Source organism: Juglans regia, chromosome 8, assembly GCF_001411555.2.
Source record: "Juglans regia cultivar Chandler chromosome 8, Walnut 2.0, whole genome shotgun sequence".
Taxonomy (NCBI): Eukaryota; Viridiplantae; Streptophyta; class Magnoliopsida; order Fagales; family Juglandaceae; genus Juglans; species Juglans regia.
In genome coordinates, this window is record NC_049908.1 from 19,995,143 (window position 1) to 20,020,328 (window position 25,186).

At 36.0% G+C, this 25,186-nt stretch overlaps 1 protein-coding gene across 1 annotated transcript; it reads right to left on the bottom strand.

Annotated features, from left to right (window-relative positions):
• Positions 1 to 1,338: 1,338 nt before the first annotated feature.
• LOC108980734 (AAA-ATPase ASD, mitochondrial-like) lies at positions 1,339 to 7,969 on the bottom strand. Its single transcript, XM_035692804.1, has 4 exons — positions 7,800 to 7,969; positions 4,496 to 4,498; positions 1,640 to 2,710; positions 1,339 to 1,438 (listed from the first exon to the last, which is right to left on the bottom strand). Exons 1-4 carry the CDS (start codon positions 7,967 to 7,969, stop codon positions 1,339 to 1,341), a joined length of 1,344 nt encoding a protein of 447 aa, XP_035548697.1.
• Positions 7,970 to 25,186: the final 17,217 nt, after the last annotated feature.

A 25,186-nucleotide genomic window follows, 5' to 3' on the forward strand; every position in this document is an offset into this window, starting at 1 on the left:
TGATTTCTATTTCAAAGTTTTTTCCCGTTTAGTATTATGTTTAGAAAGAAAAGTCTCTAATGGACAACCTTGCTACTTTTGGACTCAAGGTTGCATGGTAAGGCTTTCTTCCATTTTTGAGCTTCCCAAGCCTATGGTTGGTCTTTTTGTTTTGGAACGTGTAAGTATTCCTTACTTTAGGCATTAATGTGTAGTATTTTCGCTTAAGCAGTCTCTTATTGTATGTATTTTTTTTTTCCAATAATGTTTTTGTTAAGATGGGATCCCGAAAATGGGTCTCGAACATTTCTCCCGAAATATTTTTTATTTAGTGATTAAGGAAATGTTTTTTTAATGATGTTGTGAATTTTTTACTTTTTTTGAAAATGTTTATGATGATTAAAAAAATACATGAAAAAAAGAAAAGAAAAATGAAAAAATGAAATGCACTATTAGGAACGTCCTTTGGGACAATTTTTCAGTGGCTGTAGTGCCACTCTTTTGTTAAGAGCCTGGTTTTGAGATTTCTACTATAACTCCCTTGCTCTCTTTGTATAAAATATTTCCTCATCACAAGTGAGTTTATCTATCAAATTAGGGTGTGTGAATATATATATATATAAATATATATACTCATGATCTCATCTTATATATATCTTCTCAACTTTCAAATATTATTCAAATACAAACACTTTCAAATAAAAAAAATTATTATTTTCAAATCTCAAAACAAAAATAATATTAAAAATTTATATTATAACAATATTTTAACTTTATAGTATTTTTATTCAAATTTTTCTTCTCTCATTTTCCAAAACCTTATAAAACATGATCTTAACACAATCAATTTTGTCACTATTTATAAACTATCTTATTACTGTTCATAGATTTCTATCCATATGTAAACAAACAAGGGTTAAGACTGCGTTTGGTTTCAAGACTCAGTTGAATTCAGTCTAATTTTAAGTTGAGTCTAATATCCAAACACCCAACTCTCAAATTACTAAATTCATCTCAACTCAAAACTTTCTTACACTTGGGATTCACAATGTTTTTCAACTTAACACATCTTTATACATAGGATTCACAACCTTTTTCAACTTTTCATAAAAAGTATTAAACTCATCTTAACATCCAAACACATTTTAAATTCAATTTAGATGGACTCCACATAACTCCCTTTACTACTTAACTCACTACTATTAATAAAAAACTGAATTCAGCTCAGCTGAACTCAACATCCAGATCCAAATGCAGCCTAAGTAACATGAAAGAGGGTGATCATTAGGACGAGAAAACAATGGCAAAACAATACAATGAGTTACGACATACGGGTGCGGAATTGTTGGCTCCCCATGACTACTCTTCAACTAACTGTTGGATCTTTCTTGCTTCTTTCTCAGCTCTCAATCTCGCTTCTTCTTTTGCCGTTTTAAGACCATGGATCAGACTCTGCAAACTGGCTCGTTTGTTTTCGGAAATGAGTTGAGATTAAAGTTAAAAAGTTGAATAAAATATTATTAGAATATATTTTTTAAAATTATTTTTGTTTTGGAATTTAAAAAAAATTGAATTGTTTATTTTATTTTATATTAGAAGTTAAGAAATTTGTAATGATTAGATGAAATGAGATGAGATGTTTTCTGAAAACAAACGAGACCTAAATGTCGCGTCCCCTAAAACCACTTTGGCCATCAAATGATCCGCAACATCAGCGGGAGTCATATTTGTTTCTTCCAACAGAACACTGATTTTGGGAAACAAGTTATGTCCTTTTCGAATCAGAGCTGGATCCAAATTCTCTACGTAATTTGTCGTGAACACAATCAGCCTTTCCCCACCACAAGCTGACCAAATACCATCAATAAAATTTAGGAGCCCAGAAAGAGTAACCTGACTGGCGGCTCTGGTATCCATTTCTTCCTTTCCTAGCTTTCGCCTCGAAATCGAATCCTTCTTTGCTTCCACTTTCTCATTTTTCTTCCTCCTTTGACCAGTGAGATCAAGTGAACAATCAATGTCCTCAATCACAATAATAGACTTACTTGAAGTTTGAATTAACAAGTTCCTCAGCTCGGTGTTATCCTTCACCGCAGTCAATTCAAGGTCATAAATATCGTAGCCTAGAAGATCGGCCATGGCAGCAATCATGGTAGACTTGCCGGTTCCTGGAGGACCGTAAAGTAGGTACCCTCGCTTCCAAGCCCTCCCAACTCTTTCATAGAAGTCTTCCGCTTTGCTGAATGTGATGAGGTCGTCGATAATTTCTTTCTTCTTCTTTGGATTCATTGCTATTGTCTGAAACGTAGCTGGGTGCTCAAACACCACATGGCTCCAGTACGGCCCTGCGTTGCTGTAAAGCTTTCGTGACCGGTTTCTCATCTTAATCGCCTTACCCTCTTTCCGGACGCCATTCAGGTACGGCCCGAGAATGAGATCACGATGTCGTTTATGGAAAGTGAGTTTGTAGTATCTCTTCTCCTCTGATCCTGGGCGGAAAGACAGTGATATTGGTGCACTGGAAATTCTAATTTTCCCAGAAGCCCACCATATTTTAACCCCTTCAAACTGATCAGCAATCTCTTCGCCGTCATCCATGCTAAGACTAAGAGACAGGCTGTTCTGAAATATGTTCGCCTTCAGCCCCTTTGAGTGCATAAAGGAATTAATGGAGCTAAGGTAGTTGTCAATGGCAGAGTAAGCTTCGCTCCGCAAAACGAGATGGTCTGTGCTGAACTTGTTGAAATTAAAGGAAGAAAACTCTCAAACACTTGGAAGGCCACCAGACTAAACGTAACATGAAGATGATAATTTACATTGATGAGCTGTAAAATACAATTAATTTATTTGATATTCTGTTATTTGATTCTTTGTACTATAAATAGCAGTTGTACAAGACAAATCGAGTAGTACATTTTATTCACAAATTTATTCTCCACGTTCCTCTACTTTCTGTTATTCTCCAGTCTTCTGCACATGCTCGAGGCAGTTACTCCTCCTCTACCTTGTGATTGTATCATTCTTAATATGGTACCAGAGCAATGACAGAAAATACTGAATCATCGAAACACTCCAAAAATGAGAACATTCCTCATCATCCCGCTAGCTCCTATTACATTCAACTTGGAGAGGGAGCCTCATCTTCCTTAGTTCTTGATTTACTTACCACAGAGAACTATATAACCTGGGCAAGAACGATGTGTCGTGCTCTCAATATAAAAAACAAGCTTGGATTCATTGATGGTACAATTAGCAAGCCAACACTCACTTCCGATCCCCTTTTCGCACCATGGGAGCGTTGCAATGACATTTGGTTAGCTCAAAACATCGATCAAGCATTGCGCACACAGATACTATAGAGAGCGTTTGGAGTGATCTTCGAGAGAGATTCTCCATCCAAAACGCACCTCGGATCTTCCAAATTACCAAATCCATTTCATCATCAACACAGGACACTGATTCCGTCAGCCAATATTATAACAAACTCAAAGTATTTTGGGATGAACTGGAGATTTATGATCCCATGCCTACTTGCAACTGTGGAGCTATCAAAACCATGCTGGGCTACAACCATCGTAGCAAGGTGATGCAATTTCTTGTCGGCCTTCATGATTCTTATGACTCTGTCCGTGTGCAAATCTTACTACATGACCCACTCCCTGCTCTCAACCAAGTTCTCTCTCTCGTTCAACAAGAGGAATGACGTCGCCAACTTCATTCCGTGCCTTCACCACTAGCGATGATAGCTAAAGGACCAGATACTCGCAACTCGACCACCAGTCATAGAGAATGCCGTTTTTGCTCCCACTGCAATGTACCAGGCCACTCACTAGAGCCTTGCTTCAAAGCAAATCCCAATCTCCCAGTGTGCTCACATTGTCTCATACCTGGTCACACAAAGGATAAATGCTACAGATTAAATGGATTTCCTCCTGGCCATAAGAATAGCTCAAAATTTAAATCCTCAGCTAACCAATCTTCTCTTATGCAGGAGGAAATTATCAATGGTCCGCCTATTACTCGAGAGCAGTATAACCACATCCTTGCCTTACTCCATCCTCCTCACGATGATGCCAGCACACCTGCTGCAAATACCACACATACCAGTCCACCTCCCGTCTCTGGTATTTTCCCTTATGGCACAACACACACACACGACCCAACATTGAAAAGCCAAACACCTGGATTATAGACACGGGCGCTACAGATCATATGATATGTAGCCCCAAATGCTTCACCCATAATATCACTTCAATTTCCCTCATGATCAAACTTCCCAATGGATCTACCACTGCTACTACACACATTGATGATGTGTACTTATCAACTCATCTAATTCTTCGTCGTGTGTTATGTGTGCCTGATTTCTCTTTTAATCTCATTTCTGCCAAATCCTTGACACATCACTCTAATTGTTGTTTACTGTTTTTCTCCAATTCTTGCTATATCCAGGACCTTTCATTATGGATGACAATTGGAGTGGGGACGGTGCATGATGGATTATATCACTTACAACTGTCTAGACCCAAATCAACTAGTCTGCAACACCATTTTCATACTTTGTTTCCTTCAATTTCTGTTAATCACACTACTGCTTCCAAGTTTGATAAATTCACATTGTGGCATTATAGACTTGGACATAGCTCCATGGTTCAATACATATTGAATCATGTTCATTCTAGTTCCAATCATTCGGATCAATCAAAGTTAATTTGTGATATATGCCCCATTGCAAAACAACACAAACTACCATTTCCAGATCCAAAATCCAAAGCCAAAAAGCCCTTTGATGTCGTTTCAGTCAACATTTGGGGACCTAACCAAACACAATCATACAACGGTGCTAAATACTTTCTCACCATTGTTGACCAATTCACAAGGTGCACCTGGCTTTATCTACTTAAAACAAAATCTGAGCCTAGAAGCTCTCTTTTAAATTTTTTCTCTCTTATTGAAACTCAATTCAGCACTCAAATCAAAGTCATTTGGTCCGATAACAACGCTGAATTTCATATGCCAATTTTTTATCACTCCAAAGGTGTTGTGCACCAAACAACATATGTTGCCACATCTCAACAAAATGCACTTGCTGAACGCAAGCACCAACACATACTTAACATGGCACGTGCTCTCAAATTCCAGTCGGGATTACCACTTCAAAATTGGTCTAATTTTGTTACCACTGCAGTATACTTAATTAATCGGACACCTACTCAAACACTTGGCTACAAAAGCCCATTTGAGATTCTTTATCAAACAAAGCCATCTTACTCCCATTTTAAAATTTTTGGATGCCTTTGCTTTGCCTCCACCTTATCACATGCTAGAACCAAATTCGAACCTCGCGCTCGAAAATGCTTGTTTATTGGCTATCCATACGGTGTCAAAGGCTACAAATTACTGGACCTCACAACTCAGCAAATATTCCTCTCTCGAGATGTCATCTTCCATGAAGAAATATTCCCTCTCAAACAACAAAACCAAACTATACCTGTGTCACCCACTTTAATTCAAACACCTTCACCTTCACCTTCAACTTCATCTTCACTTTTCGACCCTCATGCATCCACTGACCATATCGACACATCATACAATCCAACCCCATCACTTGTTCCCAATCCCGCAACCCAAACAGACACACCAAACTCACCTTCCATTCAGGACTCTACAAACAATCCACCAATCTCACCTTCTCACATTTCATATGATAATTCCAGCAAAATAACACATCCTTCTGCCCACGATGAACCTTCTCAAGTTCTTCAAAAATCAACTCGACCAAGAAAGGCCCCTGCATTCCTCCGTGAATATCATTATCAACAAGTCACCGCCACTGATCCTCCCCAATCAGCATCCTCAATGATTGCTTCTGGATCCTCCTTCCCATTAGGTATGAATATCTCTTTTCCCCTTTCCACTGTTTTGTCTTATGCATCCTTGTCACCTCAGTTTTGGGCATTCACCACATCTGTTTCCATAAACATTAAACCAACATCCTATACACAAGCTATCCAACAGCCAATCTGCCATGAGGCCATGGATCAGGAACTTGCTGCCCTCGAGCTTAATAAGACTTGGACCATAGTTGATTTACCTCCAGGCAAGAGACCAATTGAATGCAAATGGATTTACAAGCTCAAATTCAAGGCTGATGGATCGGTAGAAAGAGCTAAGGCTCGGTTAGTCGCTAAAGGTTTCACCCAACGCGAAGGTATCGACTTTCACGATACTTTTTCACCAGTTGCTAAAATTGTTTCAATTCGTTGTCACTTAGCAATGGCTGCCATCAAAGGGTGGGAACTACAACAGCTTGATGTCAATAATGCCTTCTTGTATGGCGAGCTAGCTGAAGAAATTTACATGAAGCCACCCCCTGGTCATTTTGCAGCTAAAACTACTCAAGTTTGCCGATTGCAAAAAAGCTTGTATGGCTTGAGACAAGCGTCCCGTCAATGGAACACCAAATTGGTTTCATCTCTAGCTGAGTTTGGATTTGTCCAGTCAAAGGCAGATTATAGCCTCTTCACCAAGTGCACTCCTACTTCATTTATCGCACTACTCATGTATGTTGATGATATTATCTTCATGAGCTCGGACACCAAGTCAAGCAATGCTGTTAAGCAATTTTTGGAGACCAAATTTCACATAAAAAATCTGGGTGCATTGCGGTACTTTCTTGGCATGGAAATCGGTCGAACACAAGCTGGAATTCAACTCTGCCAGCGCAAGTATGCGTTAGATATTCTTGTTGAAACTGGCCTCTTAGCAGCCCAAGCCATCTCCCTTACCAATGGAACCAAACATCAAACTCAAACGGGATGAAGGTGAAATCTTTCATGACCTAGCACTCTACAAAACATTGGTTGGAAAGTTGCTTTATTTGACTAACACGCAACCTGATTTGAGCTATAGTGTTAACTTGTTAAGTCAGTTTATAGATACCCCAAGAGTGCCACATTATGATGTTGTTCTTAAAATCTTCAAGTATATTAAGGGAACCCTAGGACAGGGCATTTTTCCCTTATGCTAATTCCAACATGGAACTTGTCACATATTCCGACGCAAATTGGGCAAATTGCCCAGACACTCATCGCTCCACCATAGGATTTTGCGTATTCATTGGAAGTTCTCTTGTTTCCTAGAAGTCGAAAAAGCAGAATATGATCTCGCGATCCTCTTCTGAATCGAAATACAGAGATATGGCTGTTGTTGTTTGTGAACTCACTTGGATTCGCTACCTACTCACAAACTTTCGTATCACCATTGGAACACCTGCTACTCTGCACTGTAATAACCTCGCTGCCATGCACATTGCTGCAAATCCAGTCTTCCACGAGCGCATAAGCACATTGAACTTGATTGCCATTTGGTTCGTGACAAAATTGCAGCGGGAGAAGTTAAAACTGCTCATGTGTTCTCTTCAGCTCAATTGGCAGACCTTCTCACCAAGCCATTGCATTCACCTACCTTCGATCGACTATTGCTCAAGATGGGATCAATGTGTACTCTCCATGTTGTGGGGGGATGTTGAAATTAAAGGAAGAAAACTCTCAAACACTTGGAAGGCCACCAGACTAAACGTAACATGAAGATGATAACTTACATTGATGAGCTGTAAAATACAATTCATTTATTTGTTATTCTGTTATTTGATTCTTTGTACTATAAATAGCAGTTGTACAAGGCAAATCGAGTAGTACATTTTATTCACAAATTTATTCTCCACGTTCCTCTACTTTCTGTTATTCTTCAGTCCTCTGCACATGCTCGAGGTAGTTACTCCTCCTTCTACCTTGCGATTGAATCATTCTTAATAGAACTCGTTAAACCTGATTTCGATGTAAGGGTAAATGAAACTTGGCAATATTTGATGGTATTCCAAGACGAAGTTTGGCAGCCCATGAAGAAAGGATCGCTGAAACATAGCCCACGCAACCATCAAACTGGCAGTTATGGATCCTAGCTGAGCCAACCTGTCTCGTGGTGCCATCGTGATTTCTTTGATCTTTTGTTTTTCTCTACATGTTAGTCACGAAGAAATGTTGTAAAACCTTTATATAAATCTTGTGATACATGATGATCATTTATTGCTCGCGCGCGTTGGCATTTCTAAGAAACTCGATGGTAATAGTATCGTCGTTTCTCCAGAATTGACTTGTGCGCGTCTCATTAAAAACTATAAATTAGGGCCCCATGCATATTCATTAGAGCAATAGGACTGCATGTGCAGGCCTAGGCTATTTTAACTTTAAAATTTTGTAAAGTTACAAAATTATCCCTCCTAAAATAATGTTTTCTCTCATTTAAGCATGTGCCTGCACATGCAGTCCCCACTTCAGGACTGCAAATAGAATTTCTCTATTCATTATACGCGGTGAAGGCGACAGCAGCGAACTTTTCCAAGCTTCTTGTCACTCTCATTGGCATGCATGATAGATACACAACTTTTTAAAAAAGTCAACTTTATAGATTTTACATAATAAAAATAAACAATAGAAATATCAAAATTCCGAATAACAAAATAGTTTTAGAAGACAATTAATCCTTTTACTAATTAAAGTTTTTTTTTTTTAAAAAAAAAAACTCCATTATTACAGATTTGAGCATTTGATAGTTTATAATTAATGTTCAAGCAAAGCAAAATAACCCCCCTAAACTACAAAATGTTAAAATATTCTAATTCTATACCTCCATAAATCCACAATGCAAAAACTCAAAAAAATGGAAAAGTTAAATAAAAAATGAAAATTTTATTTAAAAGGATTCAAAAAGCTGTAAAAAAACACGTGAACATTAAAAAATAAATTATTTATAAAAAACGAAAATGAACAATTTCTTTTTTAAATATAAACTTTAAAAATGATAAAAAAAATGAACGATTTAAAAAATGTTTAATTCTTACAACTTTTTATTTCCTTAATAACTTTTTATGTTAGAAGTATTTTATAATTTATTTCTTATAAATGATTTTTAATAAGATTAATTTTTATTAATATAATGGGGGAGGTAATGGGGTTCCCCCACCGCTCCCAATTGATCAATATTGTAAGTGAACTTTTAGATATCGAGTTGAGATAAAAAAAAAAAAAAAAGATAATTTTAGATGAGTTTAATAAAATATAGTTAAAATATTATTTTTTAATGTTAATATTATTTTAGGATTAGAAAAAATTGAATTATTTTTATATTTCGTATAAAAAATAAAAAAATTATAATAATTAAATGAAATGAGATAAGATGAGTTTACATCACTTCTCAATCACAAAAAAAAAAGCACCAAACAAAATTTGAAGCCTCAAAAATAAATGCTCTATTTATTTTACAAAAGAAAAAAAAAATTGAATGTACGTTCTGGCATCAACCCGCCGTCATAATTTGACTTCAAAAAAGTAAGGCTGTGTTTAGATGTTGAATTGATCTAAATTGAACTTAGTTATTTATAAATAATAATGAGTTGAATAGGTAGAGTGAGTTATGTAGAATTCATCTAAAATAAGTTTAAATATGTTTGAATATTAATATGAGTTTAATACTATTTATAGAAAATTGAAAAATGTTGTAGGTCCAAAGGATAAAGATTTATTGAGTTGGAAAAGGTTGTGAGTCTCACATATAAGAAGGTTTTGAATTGAGATGAGTTTAATAATTTGAAAGTAAAGTGTTTAGATGTTAGACTCAACTTAAAATTAAACTGAACTGAATTAATCTCAATAGAGTCTTGCAACCAAACGGGACCTAAATTTCTGAATTTCTTCTAAAGAAAAATACCCAATGGACTCTCGTTTAAGAGCGCTATAAACTTTGCCACTTTGGTAATACTGTTGCGCGTCGAGAAGTCGTAGGAGGGAGTCTCCCTTTTTAATAATTTCCGAAGCCATGCCAGTTTTATATAATTGAAATTCATAGACATATTTCAAACCCTTTACAAGGTGCTGCTTCCATTGAGAGTAGGGGTGGGCAGCAGGACCCTTTTGCCCGTTTTCCCGTGTAACGCCCCGTCTTTGAGGGATCCGAAAAGTTAACTCATGTCACTTAAAAATTATTTTCCAATCACATAGTGCATACTCTAATTTTTCTCTATCGCACAAAATAATACTCATTAATTCATATCAATTACTTCAGTATAATTATTCTAAGACAATACAAAATCTTAATATAAACATCAACCTCGCAACAAATCACATCATCAAAACACAACAAGCTTACTAAATAAAAATCTTCAATATTCATATAAACCTTCTATGCTTAATCCATTATTCTTAACTCATCTCATTCATGCTCCATATTCTTGATGCTCAGCAGAAATATTCAAATTATCTAAAAAATATTGTGGAGATAAGGGGTGAGTTATCAAGAACTCAGTAAGTAGAGAACATATACTACTATGCTAACATGAGCATTTACAAAGTTCAGAATGCAAAACAAAACACTTTTTATTTTCAGAATGCAGAGTCAAAATATGTTATAAAAAATGTCAGAGCAAAAGTTTAAAAATAATCTTATTCAAAATTCCCTTGACACAGAATAATTGAAATATCATATCAGAACAAAATTACATATTTAACCCCCGTGGTGGGGTTGTACAAATCCCGGCTGCCAATCGAGTAGAAACAAAATATGAATCTTCCCCTTATCATTCTCGGAGCCCCGAGTGTGCACATAGGAAAGACCACGCAGAAAACTACTTCGTTTTCAAAGTGGGTGCAACAGAAACATAAAAGTTGGTACCAATCCAAACCGAGGCCACAGTTTTACACTCGTTGTAAGATCAGAACAAAACAGAAACAGAATGTCATGCCAAAGGTTTCAAAATCGCATCATATTATATCAGAGTACAAAATATTATCAGAATAGAACAAAATAGAATCAGATCACAAAAATATGATTTATGCACAATTTTTTATATTTGCTTTCTTTTGCATAGTTCAGAAACAAAATGCCAAAACTTTGCTCATGTCTACACCAGTCATGACATAAAGTACTTTATTCTTATACAGAATTTCATGAGTCATGCAGAAACAAATAACTGGAGTCGTTTCAAATTTCTTTTCATAACAAGACATGCATATTTTTTCAAAAATCAACCTCTGCTCATTTTATTTATTTTTATGCAAAATCTAGCATAAGAATCCCGTTTATCTGGACTTCTTAGTCTTTCAAAAATTTCCTCAACAATGCCGAATAAATATTAATTATCACCTATAAGATAATCACGTAATTTTCGTAAATTTACAATCAATCACGTATTTCGATATTTAAGCCTAAATTTCTAAAATAAGCTATTTTAATTCCTCAAGATCTAAAATTCTCATAACCTCAAAATATATCGTCATTTTTTAAAATCATCAATATCCACTTAATCGAATTCGTACTAAATAAGAAATTTATCGAATAAGTATCATGATAATTACGGAACTCAATAAATACTAATATTTAAAATATCTAAAATACCAACAACGTATTATAAATTAATAGAATACTTTGGCTACTAAAAATTTCCATAAAATAAGTCATGAAAGACTCCTCTCTAAAAAAATAGGTTTACTTCCTTTAGTTAACAATATTATCAAAATATTATCTACACAAATATAATATTTTTGAGACTTAAAACAAAACCCATTTAAACTAAGCTCTAAAAAATAAATCTGGAGGCATACACTAAAGGGTAAAAAAGTAATAGTAGTTCCTTCTATTAGGTTAATATCGTTACATATAAATATATATATATATATATATATATATATATCTCAATTAATCTCATCATAATTCATTGTCCAAATTTACTTGATTTAAGTCTAGATCATCCTTGGACTGCCTCACTCTGCTTCCTCACTTGCCCTCTCTCTCTCTCTCTACTTGATTTCAGGCTTGATAATCTGTTCGGAATCAATTGATAATTTTTACTTCATAACCAAGATCAGAGGCATATGTTTTAACAATTTTAAGAATATGAGATGTAACACCCTACTCCTTCTTTCTGACGTAAAAAAATTCAATTGTGAGTCTTGTTTTTAAAGATCTTAAGTGATTTCTAAAGGAAGTCCAGTGTTTTAAAGCCCTCGAATATTTTAAATGCCCTGAAAATATTTATATGAAGTATTTTCAGTGTTATTGAACCAAGCTTATTTTAAATAAGACAATTATAATATTTTTGAAGAGCTCCAAAAATATTATAATTGTTGGAAATTATTTTAATATCATTTTATTAAAATGATTTCAGTTATTTAAAATATTATGAGATTTAAATTATGTTGAAAACTCTAATATATTAAATGGTTTAATTCTTTTAAAGATATTAAATAAGACTTCATCATTTTATTAATGATAAAATAATATTATTTTATAAACTAAAATTTAATTTAAATAATATTATATCTTAATTCCTCTCAGTGCTTTTAGTTAAGTTAATATTTACGTATTTTCAAATCAGTATTTAAAGTCCACCGCTAGATCACTTTGAAGATCCCAAGATGAAGGGTCTGGATGAAATACCCAAGCCCCCTCTCTTTCTCCCTCACTTTTCCCTTCCCTCTCTCTCTCTTCCCTCTCCTTTACACGTACGCTGCAAGCTCTCCTCCCCCTCACCCGATTCTCCCTCTCTCAACCTGACACCGTCGTGCCTTGCCCAGCCTCACCACCACCACCAACGGCCTCCTCTCAAGCTGGCAAGCTCCCACCACCGAACCGACCCTCCATCTCGCAGCCACCCTCTCCCTAGATCGCAAGCACGTATCTCCTCATGCACGGGTTTACCATGCGCAGCTCCAAGCGCTGCCGTACACGGCCACCCAGGTCACCGAGCACCACCATGAGCTCCCCCTTCCTCCTCCCTTTTACCCAAAGCCAGTAGCCCTTTCTTCAGCCACACGGAGCTCCTCCAACGCACGGGTTCTCCATACCCACAACCGAGCTCCACCTCCCAAGGCAACCGCACCACCACCAGAGGCTTTTCCTCTAAGGGTGTCAAATCATGTTAACGGGTCGTGTTTGTGTCGTGTCAAGGTATGTACATTACACTTAATGGGTCGACACGAACACGACCCGTTAAGGATTTCGTGTCAAAATTCCAAACCCGAACACGACACGGTAAGATAACGCGTTGACACGACACAACCCGTTATGACCTGTTAATGAATAAGAAATAAATTGACATGACATGACGTGACACGACACGATCCGTTCTGTTTTAACCCGTTTACGTTAATGGGTTGAACAGACACGATACAATACGACACGACCTGTTTGACTTAATTGATTTTATATAAATATATAAATATAAATAATATCTATAAAAAATGAAAAACTAAATACAAGTCTAAAATTACAATCCAAAGAAATATGATCCACACAATTTATAATAATATTCATTATTAAAATTACATTTCAAATATAATAAACAAAACATACAATGTAAATATATTAATGTTACAATCCCAAATATAATAAAAAATTAAAAACACAGATTTAAACAAATTTAGAACTTGAAGAAGGAAGTGAAGCGTCCTCCTTGCCCTATAGGTCTAAGGGTATAAAGGTAAATTTAATTTTCTTAACGGGTCATAACGGGTTGACCCGTTAGTGACCCGTTAAGCAATCGTGTCTTAACGGGTCAACCCGTTTTGACCCGAATCCGTTAAGGCTAAACCCTAACCCGCTTTTATCTTGTCGTGTTCGTATTGGGTTAACAGGTCATGTCACATATTGCCACCCCTATTTTCCTCCCACCGGCGACCTCCACTAGCCACCCCAATGTCCAACCGAGCCACCTAGCTCCCCCACTCTCTCTCACTCTCTCACGGACTCTCCCTCACGCAAGGCCTAGATCTGCCACCCTAAGGCACTGTGCCACCTCCACCTCGCCACCATAGCTCCACCTACAACCCCCTAAGCCCCTCCATGCTCAGCCCCTTCTAGACTTGCACCTCTAGCCACCTCAAGTGGCCAAAACAGCCACTGCACGTGCCTGGCAGCCACTGTACGTGGGTTAGCCGTCACGTACGACCCTTCTGAAATCATTAACTGTGACAGTCAGCGAACAGTACATGGGTCAACCCCGACGATGGTATGACCCTCTATCCCTCGTTATTTATGTTAGATGTTAGTTGGATGGCTAGGTTGTGGACTATGCTGTTAGTATTGTGAAGCTCGTTGTATTGTGGAGTTCGCTGTGTAGTGTGGTAATGTGATGTGTTGTGTTGTGTATGTGAAATGTTGGGCGTAGTTGGGAACTGTGCTATATAGTGTTGTGGACTGTGCTGTATGGGTGATGTGGTGTTGTGTGGATTGGGAAGAGTACACATGGAGTGTACTCTGTGTGCCGTAGCATAATGTGAAGGGAGTACACGTGGAGTGTACTCCATATGGTGGAATAATGCATCATATGACGTGTATGCCGTAGCAGTGATGTGGCATAGCACATGAAGGGAATACACGTGGAGTGTACTCCATGAGGCAAAGCGATACACTATGTGGCATGTCGCAAAGATAATGATGGTTGCGTAGTTGATGGGCGTAAAGTGATGAGTAGTGTCAGGAACTACGGAAATGTATCCCGAAGTGGCTATGATGTGGCCTGTAGTCTGAGATGACAGGTGTCACAGTGTAGTTGACTTATGGCTAGGAGTATGTGCAAAGTGACATAACAAGAGTAAGAGTGCTCAGCGGAAACATGATGGGGCCATGTCACGAAGTGACATAGTTAAGCAAGAAGTCGTGCTTGTGATGAGTGAGGAGTTAGCGTAAGAGTGATGTAGCAAGATGTCAGGTGACGTGACAAGGTCACAGTGTAGCTTGAGAGTAGTCTTGAGCTATGACGTAACGTAAGGCGTAGTTATAAATGGAGTCTGGTCGTGTTAAGTGTTAGGATGAACAGTCAAGAAAGACGAGTAGCATGAAGAGTCATGCTAGTCGAGTTAAGAAAAGGTTGGTATCAGAGTATGGACTTGTCTGTACAAGCAGGTGATCAATGTGTTATATGTTGGTCTCATGTGATAAGGGGTAAGGCACGTGTGTAGTCTGGTTAGACACATGTGCCGGACAGATTCACTATATATAATGGGTAATCTATCCTAAGCATGGTTACACGGTGCTTAAGCATCAGAGTTGGCTTAGAGTCGTGTGGCGTGTATGGATGGGAATGAGGATTTAGTGTGAGCTAAGGTGAATGAAGGTAGTAACGGGTGCATTGTCTAAGATTGAGATACATGACTTCGTTGGTCCGAATTATGCGTCGGAATGTGGTTAATAGTAAGAGTAAGACGAAGGTCTTAGTGTCTTAATCATAAAGTGAATTGTGGGTTCACTTTAGTGGATGAGCACTTGAGGTAAGACCTTGAGTTTGGAAGATGTAGTGACCGTAAGTGGATCCCGAAGGTTTTAGCATAGTAAAGGGCACATAAGAGTACGGGATAAAAGTATAGTGTTTCAAGTGAAGTGTAGCTCTTTTTCTAGTTTAAGTTGCTTATGCATTAGATAGAGAATGACGTCAAGGTTAAGTAGATGCATGTAGGTTGCCATCTGACATGCATATGAATGGACTACGTGATATGAAAGTAGCAGTTCATATCATGCAGTCCAGGCAAGTATTATGTTCATACTATTGTAGAGTTTTCTAAAGGATATAAAAATGAAAACGAAATGCTTTTCATTTACAACGCTTTACGAAACGACACGAAAGATGTTTTACGAAAGTATGCTAAGTGTAAGTGTTCAAAGGTATACGTATGTACGACCCTCTTTGGCAGCCCATTTTTATGCAACCAAAGTATTAATTGTATGCATGTGAATGGATGACTATACGCAGTATCTATTGTATGTATTTTCTACGGAAAGAAATGTTGAGGCTTACGACGCAAAGAAAGTGTTTTAAAAGGTCTTTATGAACTGATGCTTTACGGATGCCATGAAAGATGATGTTTAAACTCTTGCTTTTAAGTGATATTTTTCCATGAATGAACTGTTAAATAAAAATGAATGAAAGGAAAGGACTGGACTAAAAGAAAGGACCAAACGTTTAATGTATGAAAATATGTAACTGCCATATGATTGAATGAAAATGGTACCAAAGGAATGGGCAGATTGTAATGCTGGGAAAGTAGTACTGGTAGTGCATCCAGTGCCTCCTCTGACTGAAAAGGGATTGCCAACCAGTGGCCATGGGCAGAGTCCAAGTCCAAAGGAAGACCGCTAACCCCAACACACGGGGCGTAACAGTGTGTACCGGCCAAAGAAAATGATAAGAAAAAATGTATGAATGCATCGCATTCTTTAATAAATGAAGGCACTAACGGGAGAAACGTTTTACGAAAGAAAATCATTTTTAAAGAAAAACTCCATCCAGTTATGTTTTCAAATGAATGCATGTATGCATGTACATATAGTATGTATGGAATGATGAATGTATGAATGAAAGCCTATGTTATTATATTTTAACTGTATGAAGTAAGGCTTACTGGGTATTTGACTCATTTTAGTTTTTATGTGTGCCCCTCTCCCCCACAGGAACTTAATGAGCAGTACGCGTCAGGACGGACACTGTCCAAGGGGAAGAGCATGGAAGTCTAGGCATGAGAGGCCTTTTTATCTTAAAATTAATGTTTTCCGCTGTAAACCTCTTTTATTCTCAAATAATATTTTATTTTATAACGTAGAGTCTTGCACCCTGGGTATAGAAGTAAAAAGTTCTAAATCGAAAGGTAATTCTCGTCGTCTTTTTCTAGAATCATTTTATAAAAAGTCACACAACAAAGACGGGCGTTATATGAGGTGATGAGAGTAATGTTTTGAATACCGTACTGAACGTCATACCGGTCAAGGCACTGGAATGAAATATTTCAGTACCGATACTGTTTCGGGATAGCGTTTCGAGATAATGTTTCAGGATAGTTGATATATAAATAAATTATATATATAAATATATATAAAAATTATATTCCAAAATAATAGTCTATATATAAATAAATTATATATAACATATATATATAAATTATAAATAGTCTAGTCTGAATTAGGGGTTAAAAAATAAGTTTGTAGTTTGAAAAAACGAAAAAAAAAAAAACACAGGCTAAAATATCGGCCGGTACCGGCCGAAATATAGGCCGGTACAGGCCGAAATTTAGTCCGGCATGACTAGTACTGGCCAGTACGACCGGTATTTTAACCGGTACGGAACAGATATAGTACCTGTACCGGCCGGACGGCCGAAACGAAAAATTTCGGCCGTATCGGCCGGTACGGTACAAAATTTAACACACTGGATGAGAGTCCTAAGTATGATAATTTCTTAACACACGACTTTATTTATTTATAATATTTGTATGCTTTTCTGTCCATGGAGGTTGATTCTTTTTTAATCTTTTGAATAATGATTTACATAATGGCCTGAGAGATTAATAAAAATCTGCAACATAATTAAGACTTCTAAAAAATCTTTATAATTGTTACTTAACTTTTATTTCATCAAGAAATTTATTAGCAAATTCTATTGCTCTACTAATTGATGTAATAGTTCCTGGATAGATATCATGTCCAAAGAACCTAATTTTATTTTTGGTGATGAAACAACTAATCTATTTTGTTTAATAACTTGAACAAAAATATTTAAATGTTTTCAGTGTTGTTAAATAAATGAGTAAAATATTAATACATTATCCATATAAACTATTGAAAAGTGAGTGAAATGAGTAAATATTTCATTCATAATATTTTAGAATTCATTAGAAGCATTTTTTAATCCTAATGGCATAATATTTCATTCATAATGTCTAAATGGGACTGTGAATGCTGTTTTATACCAGTCTTTTTAAGCAATTTAGATTTGCCAAAATCCACTATTCATGTCAAATTTTGAAAATGCAATAGTATTATAAAGACGAGATTATAAATATCTTTCTTATAGGGAATTGGATATCTAATCCATTGTCATACTTTATTTAATAGTTTATAGTTGATAGCTAGCTGAGGATCTCCTCCTTCTAATTCTGCATGTTTTTTAACGTAAAAGGCAGTACAACTCCATGGTGACTTGCTTTTCCTAATTAATCATTTTGTTAATAAATCATTAATTTTTTATACAATTATAATAATTCATTGTTCATCTAAATTGGTCTAGCTTTAGTATAAATATTCTTTTCAGAAAATTATTTTTTATAAGGTAATTCAACTATATGTTGTTTTTTATTTCAAAAAGTATTAGGCAAGTTAGAGCATACTTCTTTTTCAATTATAATTTTAAAATTATTAATTTTTTGAATTAATTACAGATCTTTCAATTGTTTTTCAACTCTTTTATATTTTAATTCTTGTTTTAAGAAATTTATCTATTTTTCTTTTCTTTTAATTTTATTTTTTGTTAAAAAATTAATTTATTTGGTTAATGAAACTTCATTAATTTCTTTAGTGGTTATTGAAGTGGTTTGATTAGTAAAAAATATCTTTTAGTTGTACCAAATAATATTTTCTTTCTTGTGGGTTATTAATTTTATCAATTAATTTTAATATAATATCTTCATATTTTGAGAGTACATTAATAGTTTTATTACAAATACAATTATTCCTATCTAGGCAATTACAAACCTATACATCATCTTCTTCTGATTCACTATCAAAAGATTGCTATGAAAAACTTGATCCTTTTAATTGATAGATTTATTCACCTTCTGAAGAGCTTTCATCTTCTTCACTTAAATGTATTATAAAGATATTAAATAATTTTTCTTTTAATGTTTCAGGTATATCTAATTAATTAATCTGTTGTTTGACCTTACAATTTGACTTGTAATGTCCAATTTTTCCACATTTATAATAAACAATTTTTTTTTCTTTTTATTATTATTTTTTTTTTGCATTTTTTATTCGTTTATTATATATTCGTTTATCTTTTATCTTTTATCTTTTTATAAGGTCTTTTCTATTTTCATTTTTTGTTAGAATAATTCTTATAAATCATTTTTTTCCTTTTGTGCCTTCTTGAATGAGCTAATAATCGAGTATAGCCAAACTACTCACAACATGTACCTAATTCTTTCTTGGCAAATTTCTTTTTCTTTAACTATTTGCTTTTTTAATCTTAGATTATTACACATAATTAAACTAGTTATATTAATAGTAGTTATTATATCAGCATATGTGAGATTAATAAAATTAATAGTACCATCTGGTTTTACTAATGATTCTCGTACCTTTTGAGCGAAGTAATGTGAAAGTCTAGCTATGAACTTTTCCTTCCAGTATGGTTGTTGACAGACATTTCTGATCATAATTTTAGTTAGAAATACATCTTTATACTAACGAAAATCAAATAATTGGGGACATCTTAAATTAATTAACAAATCACTAATTCTTTCTTTAAATTTAATAGGATCACCAACAAAATGCTTGGTTAATACAAATATTAAAGTATTAACAACATCTTCTAATGGTTGACCATCTTTTGTTTTAATGATTTGCATATTTTCATCATGTTTACATTGGGTTAATATTTTTATTCTTTGTTCATGTGAAAGATAATGACCCCACCAGCCTTTTAATTGGCTAGTAAAACCTATAATGATATATGAGGTACTTGATGATAAGTTTTTCTATTACTTTTATAAACATGATTAGCAACCATAATCATTTCCTGAAAATGATTTAATATTTCATACTCGGATAATCCATCTATATTTCATTCATATAATACATCTGATGAAAAAAATAGATCTTACTATATGTTCTCAGGATTTTTTCTACGTTATTGTTATCAGAGCCATTGATATTAGTATTTATTTATTTTATTGTTGTTATAATATCTATTTTTTAAGAAATATTATTTTGCTCATAGTGCTGGCTATCGAGATTTATATGATTTGAGATGTATAAATTATAATACAATACTTGAATTAAAAGTAATGATGGATAATATAAAAGATCTTAAGAGAAAACAACAATTAATGAAACAAAATTATACATTAATGATGACTAAATATCATGTATTTCAAAGTAGACAAGTGGCAATAGAGGAATGGGAAAATCACTTGAGTATAAGATACCATTTGAGTATCCTTGTTTAAAAAAAAAAAAAAAAAAAATCATTGATATAGATTTTTAACAAAGATAACCTATAGAAAATGAAAATGAAGTGTATTTAGAGGCTTGTGTTGGTAAGCCATGAAAAACCCGTTGGTCAGCCCATTTATGTTTGACAGCTTTAAGAGTGGACCCGGTGATGTTCCCTCAAGATCTTAATCTATTTATTTCTCTTTTAATATAGGGAATCTTTGCCTTAAAACCTGTCTCAATGAATTATTTATTCAAGTCCAATGCATTCACCACTAGTATTCCCATAGAACCTGATAACATCAACCAAGAAGATTATAGTATAATAGATATAGAAAGAAATTTACAAGATTGGACAATTCCTAATGTTCCAAAAAATCAAATATACAAACAATCCATTTTTTCTTCTAAATTATCATTTATTATTTATTATACTATTAAAACAGTAGAAAAAACCATTAGTTTAAATAATGATTATGAATAATTACAATTATTAACAAAAGAAGCTATTAAATATCATAAAGAATAGAAATATTCTTTCATACATCTGGTGAAAAAGCAGATCTTACTATATGTTCTCTTTTTTCGAATTGCATATCCAGTGGGGTAGGCCTCAGATACCAATTACGAGTAATTGAAACATGATGTTTAGAATCCCTAGTCAAAAAACTATTAACATGATCTTCTATAATCTTATTTATTTGTAAATCTAAATTTTTAAATTGGTTTTCAATATTACTAATTTCATAATTAGATAATACATGCAAGTTCGTCTTACTTAATACATTAATATATTGAAGTAGATGTGATATTAGTAATGTTTAATTTTTCTAATTTATTACATATTTGTTCTAATAAATCATTTTTGTTTTTAGAAAAAATAGCTTTTAGATGAGATGGGATTTAATGTGGAACAAATTAAGGGGTTTCTTTTGCTTCTTTAATATTAGGATTAATAGGAGATAGTTTCAATTATCTCTAATTGTTTACCCATGGTTTTTAGATATAAATTGTTATAATTGTTTTGTTGGATTATATAAACAGTGTTTTTACTTTCTGTTGTAGCATTATATTTTTTTATTGGTGAAGTTAATATTTGAGTAATTCTCTGGTTGTACTTAAAGGCTTCGAAAGGGGGGTATTCTTTATAAACGATTTGATTATTGTCTTCCTTAATCTATTGATTAGTAGTCCTGCTTATGGTTGATAATTGGTTTGATTTATAGATTTCAAACCATGTAAAGAAATGTATATTAATTTGTATACTTTTTAAGTACTCATAATATTTTTCTTGGATGTAATCTCCTTCTAATTTTGTAAGGTTGAGAAGAATACTAATCTTTTTTTATTATTATTATTTTCATATAATCTTATTTGAGATATTCTTTATTAAGGGTTGATATTTGAGCACCATCTCCAACTATTTGTGAATATGTTGGAGAAGAATATTATTTTACTTGTTTGAGATGAGATGTGGATGCTATAGTAGGATGATTAACAGTATATATTGGTGTGTCAATAATCTTTCCAAGAATAACTCCCCGAATCAGAGTGTCCAGATTCTAGGTTTTGGTTTCAAAGTTTTGAGATCTATTTCGAGAAATTGAAACTGTCATTCATTAGAGAGAGTAATTTGATTCCAATTAATTTGTTTAAGAATTTGTATATATATATATATATTGACGTGATATTAGATAATTAACTCCTCTCTCGCCTACTGTGAGTAGAGGTTTTTTCTCGCCACTTGCGAGTAGTTTTTTTCGTCCCTCTTTCTTCTCACGCTTTTATTATTGATTTTGTTTACGATCGGAGGGGTTCATGGCGGAGGATTTGGAAGGTTTGTATGGACGGTTGTCTTTGACGGAATCCGAGGAAGAGGTGGTCTTCATCGATGAAGAGGTTGTTCGTGATACTGTTCGTCGGGGTGAAAAGTGTTTGATAATTCAGTTGTTGACTCTGAAACACTATAATAAGGAAGCATTGAAACAGATGCTGCGAAGAATTTGGCGCCCTGTGAAGATGATGCGCATTCAAAACCTAGATTCAAATTTCCTGATTGCAGAGTTCGATGATGTTAAGGATAAGGAGAGAGTGGTCAGGGATGGTCCGTGGACGTTTGATAAACAGTTGGTTTTAGTAAAAGATTTTGAGGGTGATCAACAAACGCAAATGCTGCATCTCACTGAGGCATCCTTTTGGGTACGCGTTCACGATCTGCCTTTGATGGCCCGCAATGAGACTGTGGGAAAATTGATCGGTACTGCGCTGGGTATTGTAGAGGAAATTGATCTCCTGGCAGGGGAACTTGCATGGGGGGAATATCTGCGGATTAGGGTTCGTATGGACATTACGAAACCTCTGCTAAGGGGAAAGAAGTTGTGTGTTGGTACTCATGTGCCTTATTGGGTAAGATTCTCCTATGAGCGTTTACCTGATTTTTGCTACGTGTGTGGGCGACTTGGTCATGGCCAGCAAGATTGCGATCAACGGGGAAGTTTTGACCTGCTTCAGGGTCCTCTTCCTTATGGTCCATGGCTGCGAGGACTGGGTCGTGGAGGTAAAATCACTGAGGGTTCAGGGCGTTCTCCTCCTTCTGCGGCGGAGGGGGTGATGGACCCTGGGTCCCGCCACACATGCACGGTTGAGGAGGTAGTTACAGAAGCGACAATGTTGAGATCTTCGGGTGCTGATTTTGTGGAACGTTCCATCCCAGCAATTTCGGAAGACATTTCGGCTGAGTGTAGTATCCGGGAGTCAGTTGCGGTTAATGGTGTGAAGGGATTGAGGTTCCCGGGTGGCGTGATGAGTGGGGTACCGTTGGAGGGGTTAAGTGATAATACTGTGGGCTGGGTTCGGGAAGGTATTTCCGAGGTGAATGTGGGCCTTCTCCCACATAAAAATCATAGTGCTGTTTCATTGGGCTGTGGGAGTTTTGATGGTAAGGTTATGGGCTCTGATACGCTAGGCTTTCAGGGAGAGATGGGGCTTTCTGCATCATCCGTTGGGGATCAAGGAAAGTGGAAGCGTAAGACCCAGGTTTTGGTTCGGTCAGGGCACGCGGGCTCCATTTCGGTGAAAGAAAGAAATGCGAAGCGAAAGGCATCCTTATCAATTTCTCCGGAGACTGCGATTTTAGATAGGAAGAGGCAGAAGGGTGGGGTTTTCTCGCTGGATGGTGGAGACCAGCTCCATGAAGTTCGCATTGACGTATCGGCAGAGGCTGGAGTCCAGCCCTGCCGAAAGCCATGAAACTTCTGTGTTGGAATTCCCGTGGGCTTGGGAACCCTCAGGGAATTCGAGTTTTACGTGATCTGATCACAAATGAAGATCCCAGTTTGGTCTTTCTTCAGGAGACTAAGCTTAAGGCACGAGCTATGGAAAATTGTAAGTTTCGTTTGCACTTAACTCATTGTTTTATGGTTGATTGCGTGGGTAGGAGTGGTGGATTGTCCTTATTGTGGAAAGGGGATCTGCGCGTTAGGGTTCAATCTTTTTCACTGCATCACATTGATGCTTTGATTCAAGATGGGGATGGGCCTGAGTGGAGATTTACGGGAGTTTATGGCAATCCTGAGGTGGTAAACAGATATCTGACTTGGAATTTACTTAGAAGGCTAAATTCTGGGGTGGATGGTCCTTGGCTTGTAGGGGTGATTTCAATGAATTATTGCATTTTAATGAAAAGAGGGGGGGTAGACCCCGATCAGAGAACCAAATGGAGGCATTTAGGAATGTTATTTTCGACTGTTCTTTGCGTGACTTGGGGTTTAGAGGTCCAAAATATACATGGTGTAATGGTAGAGCGGGTTCTCGAGCTATTTCTGAGCGTTTGGACAGGTTCTTAGGGAACAATCAATTTTGTGCTTTGTTTCCTCAATTTGTGGTTAGGCATGGTATGGCAGCTTATTCAGACCACCTTCCTGTGTGGTTTGATTCTGAAGAGTTAGAGAAAAGAAATAAGGCTCCTAAACTGTTTCGGTTTGAAGCTATGTGGGTGGGTGTGGAACAATGCTCTCAGATTATTGATCAAGTGTGGCATACTGATGGAAATGGGGGGCGTATGGAGGATGTGTTGAGGTCCATGAAGAAGTGTGGGGAGCAGCTTTCGGAGTGGAATAAAAAGTCGTTTGGGAATGTTTCCAGAAAGTTGAATATGGCAAAGCATTATTTGAAGCAGATTCAAGATAGAGATTCGTTACATCCTGATAGTGTGGCTGTGACTAAAGCTCGAAGAGAAGTTCAGGTATGGCTTGAGAGGGAGGAAGTTATGTGGAAGCAAAGGTCTCGGATCCAGTGGCTCCAAGAAGGTGATCAGAATACAAGGTTTTTTCATTCTCAAGCAAACGGCAGACGGAAAAGGAATGTTATCAAAGGCTTGAAGGATGCACTGGGTGTTGTAAATGAAGGTCATATGCGGGATAGACTAATTGTGGATTTCTTTACTGATCTCTTCACTTCTAATCCCCAGAGACATCAAGAGGAAGTTTTGGCAAGTGTGCAGCAAAAGGTGACACCTGCGATGAATGCAGAACTGCTGAAGCCTTACCATGCAGATGAAGTAAAAGCAGCCCTTCAGCAGATGCATCCTACTAAAGCCCCGGGACCTGATGGTATGTCCCCCCTTTTTTTCCAAAAATATTGGTCTATTGTGGGTAACTCTATGACAACTGCTGTGTTGCATACTCTGAATACTGGACACTTTCCTAGAGATCTTAATCACACTTTTATCAGCCTTATACCAAAGAAAAAAACTTGTGAGTTAGTTTCTGATTTTCGCCCAATCAGCCTTTGTAATGTGGTTTATAAGTTGGTCTCTAAGGTTATTGTCAATAGGCTCAATGTTCATCTTCTTGAGGTTATATCAGATTCTCAATGCGCTTTTGTCAAGGGTCGGTTGATTACCGACAATGTGTTAGTTGCTTATGAGATGGTTAATTATCTAAGGCATAAGAGGCATGGAAAAAAGGGGTATATGTCTCTTAAATTGGATATGAGCAAGGCCTACGACCGGGTGGAGTGGAGTTTTTTAGAAAAAATAATGCTCAAAATGGGGTTTGCTTATGGTTTTGTGCAGCTGGTTATGAAATGTGTGACAATGGTGATTTTTTCTGTTTTGATTAATGGAGAGCCTCATGGCCCTATTTTGCCTACTAGAGGGCTTAGGCAAGGGGAT

Bases quoted from the DNA above. Each gene is read 5' to 3' on its own strand.
- LOC108980734 (XM_035692804.1), bottom strand. From the start codon at position 7,969: ATGGCACCACGAGACAGGTTGGCTCAGCTAGGATCCATAACTGCCAGT. The intron at 1,439-1,639 runs GTCTCGTTTGTT...CAAACGAGCCAG, and splicing joins TTAGGGGACGCGACATTTAG to TTTGCAGAGTCTGATCCATG.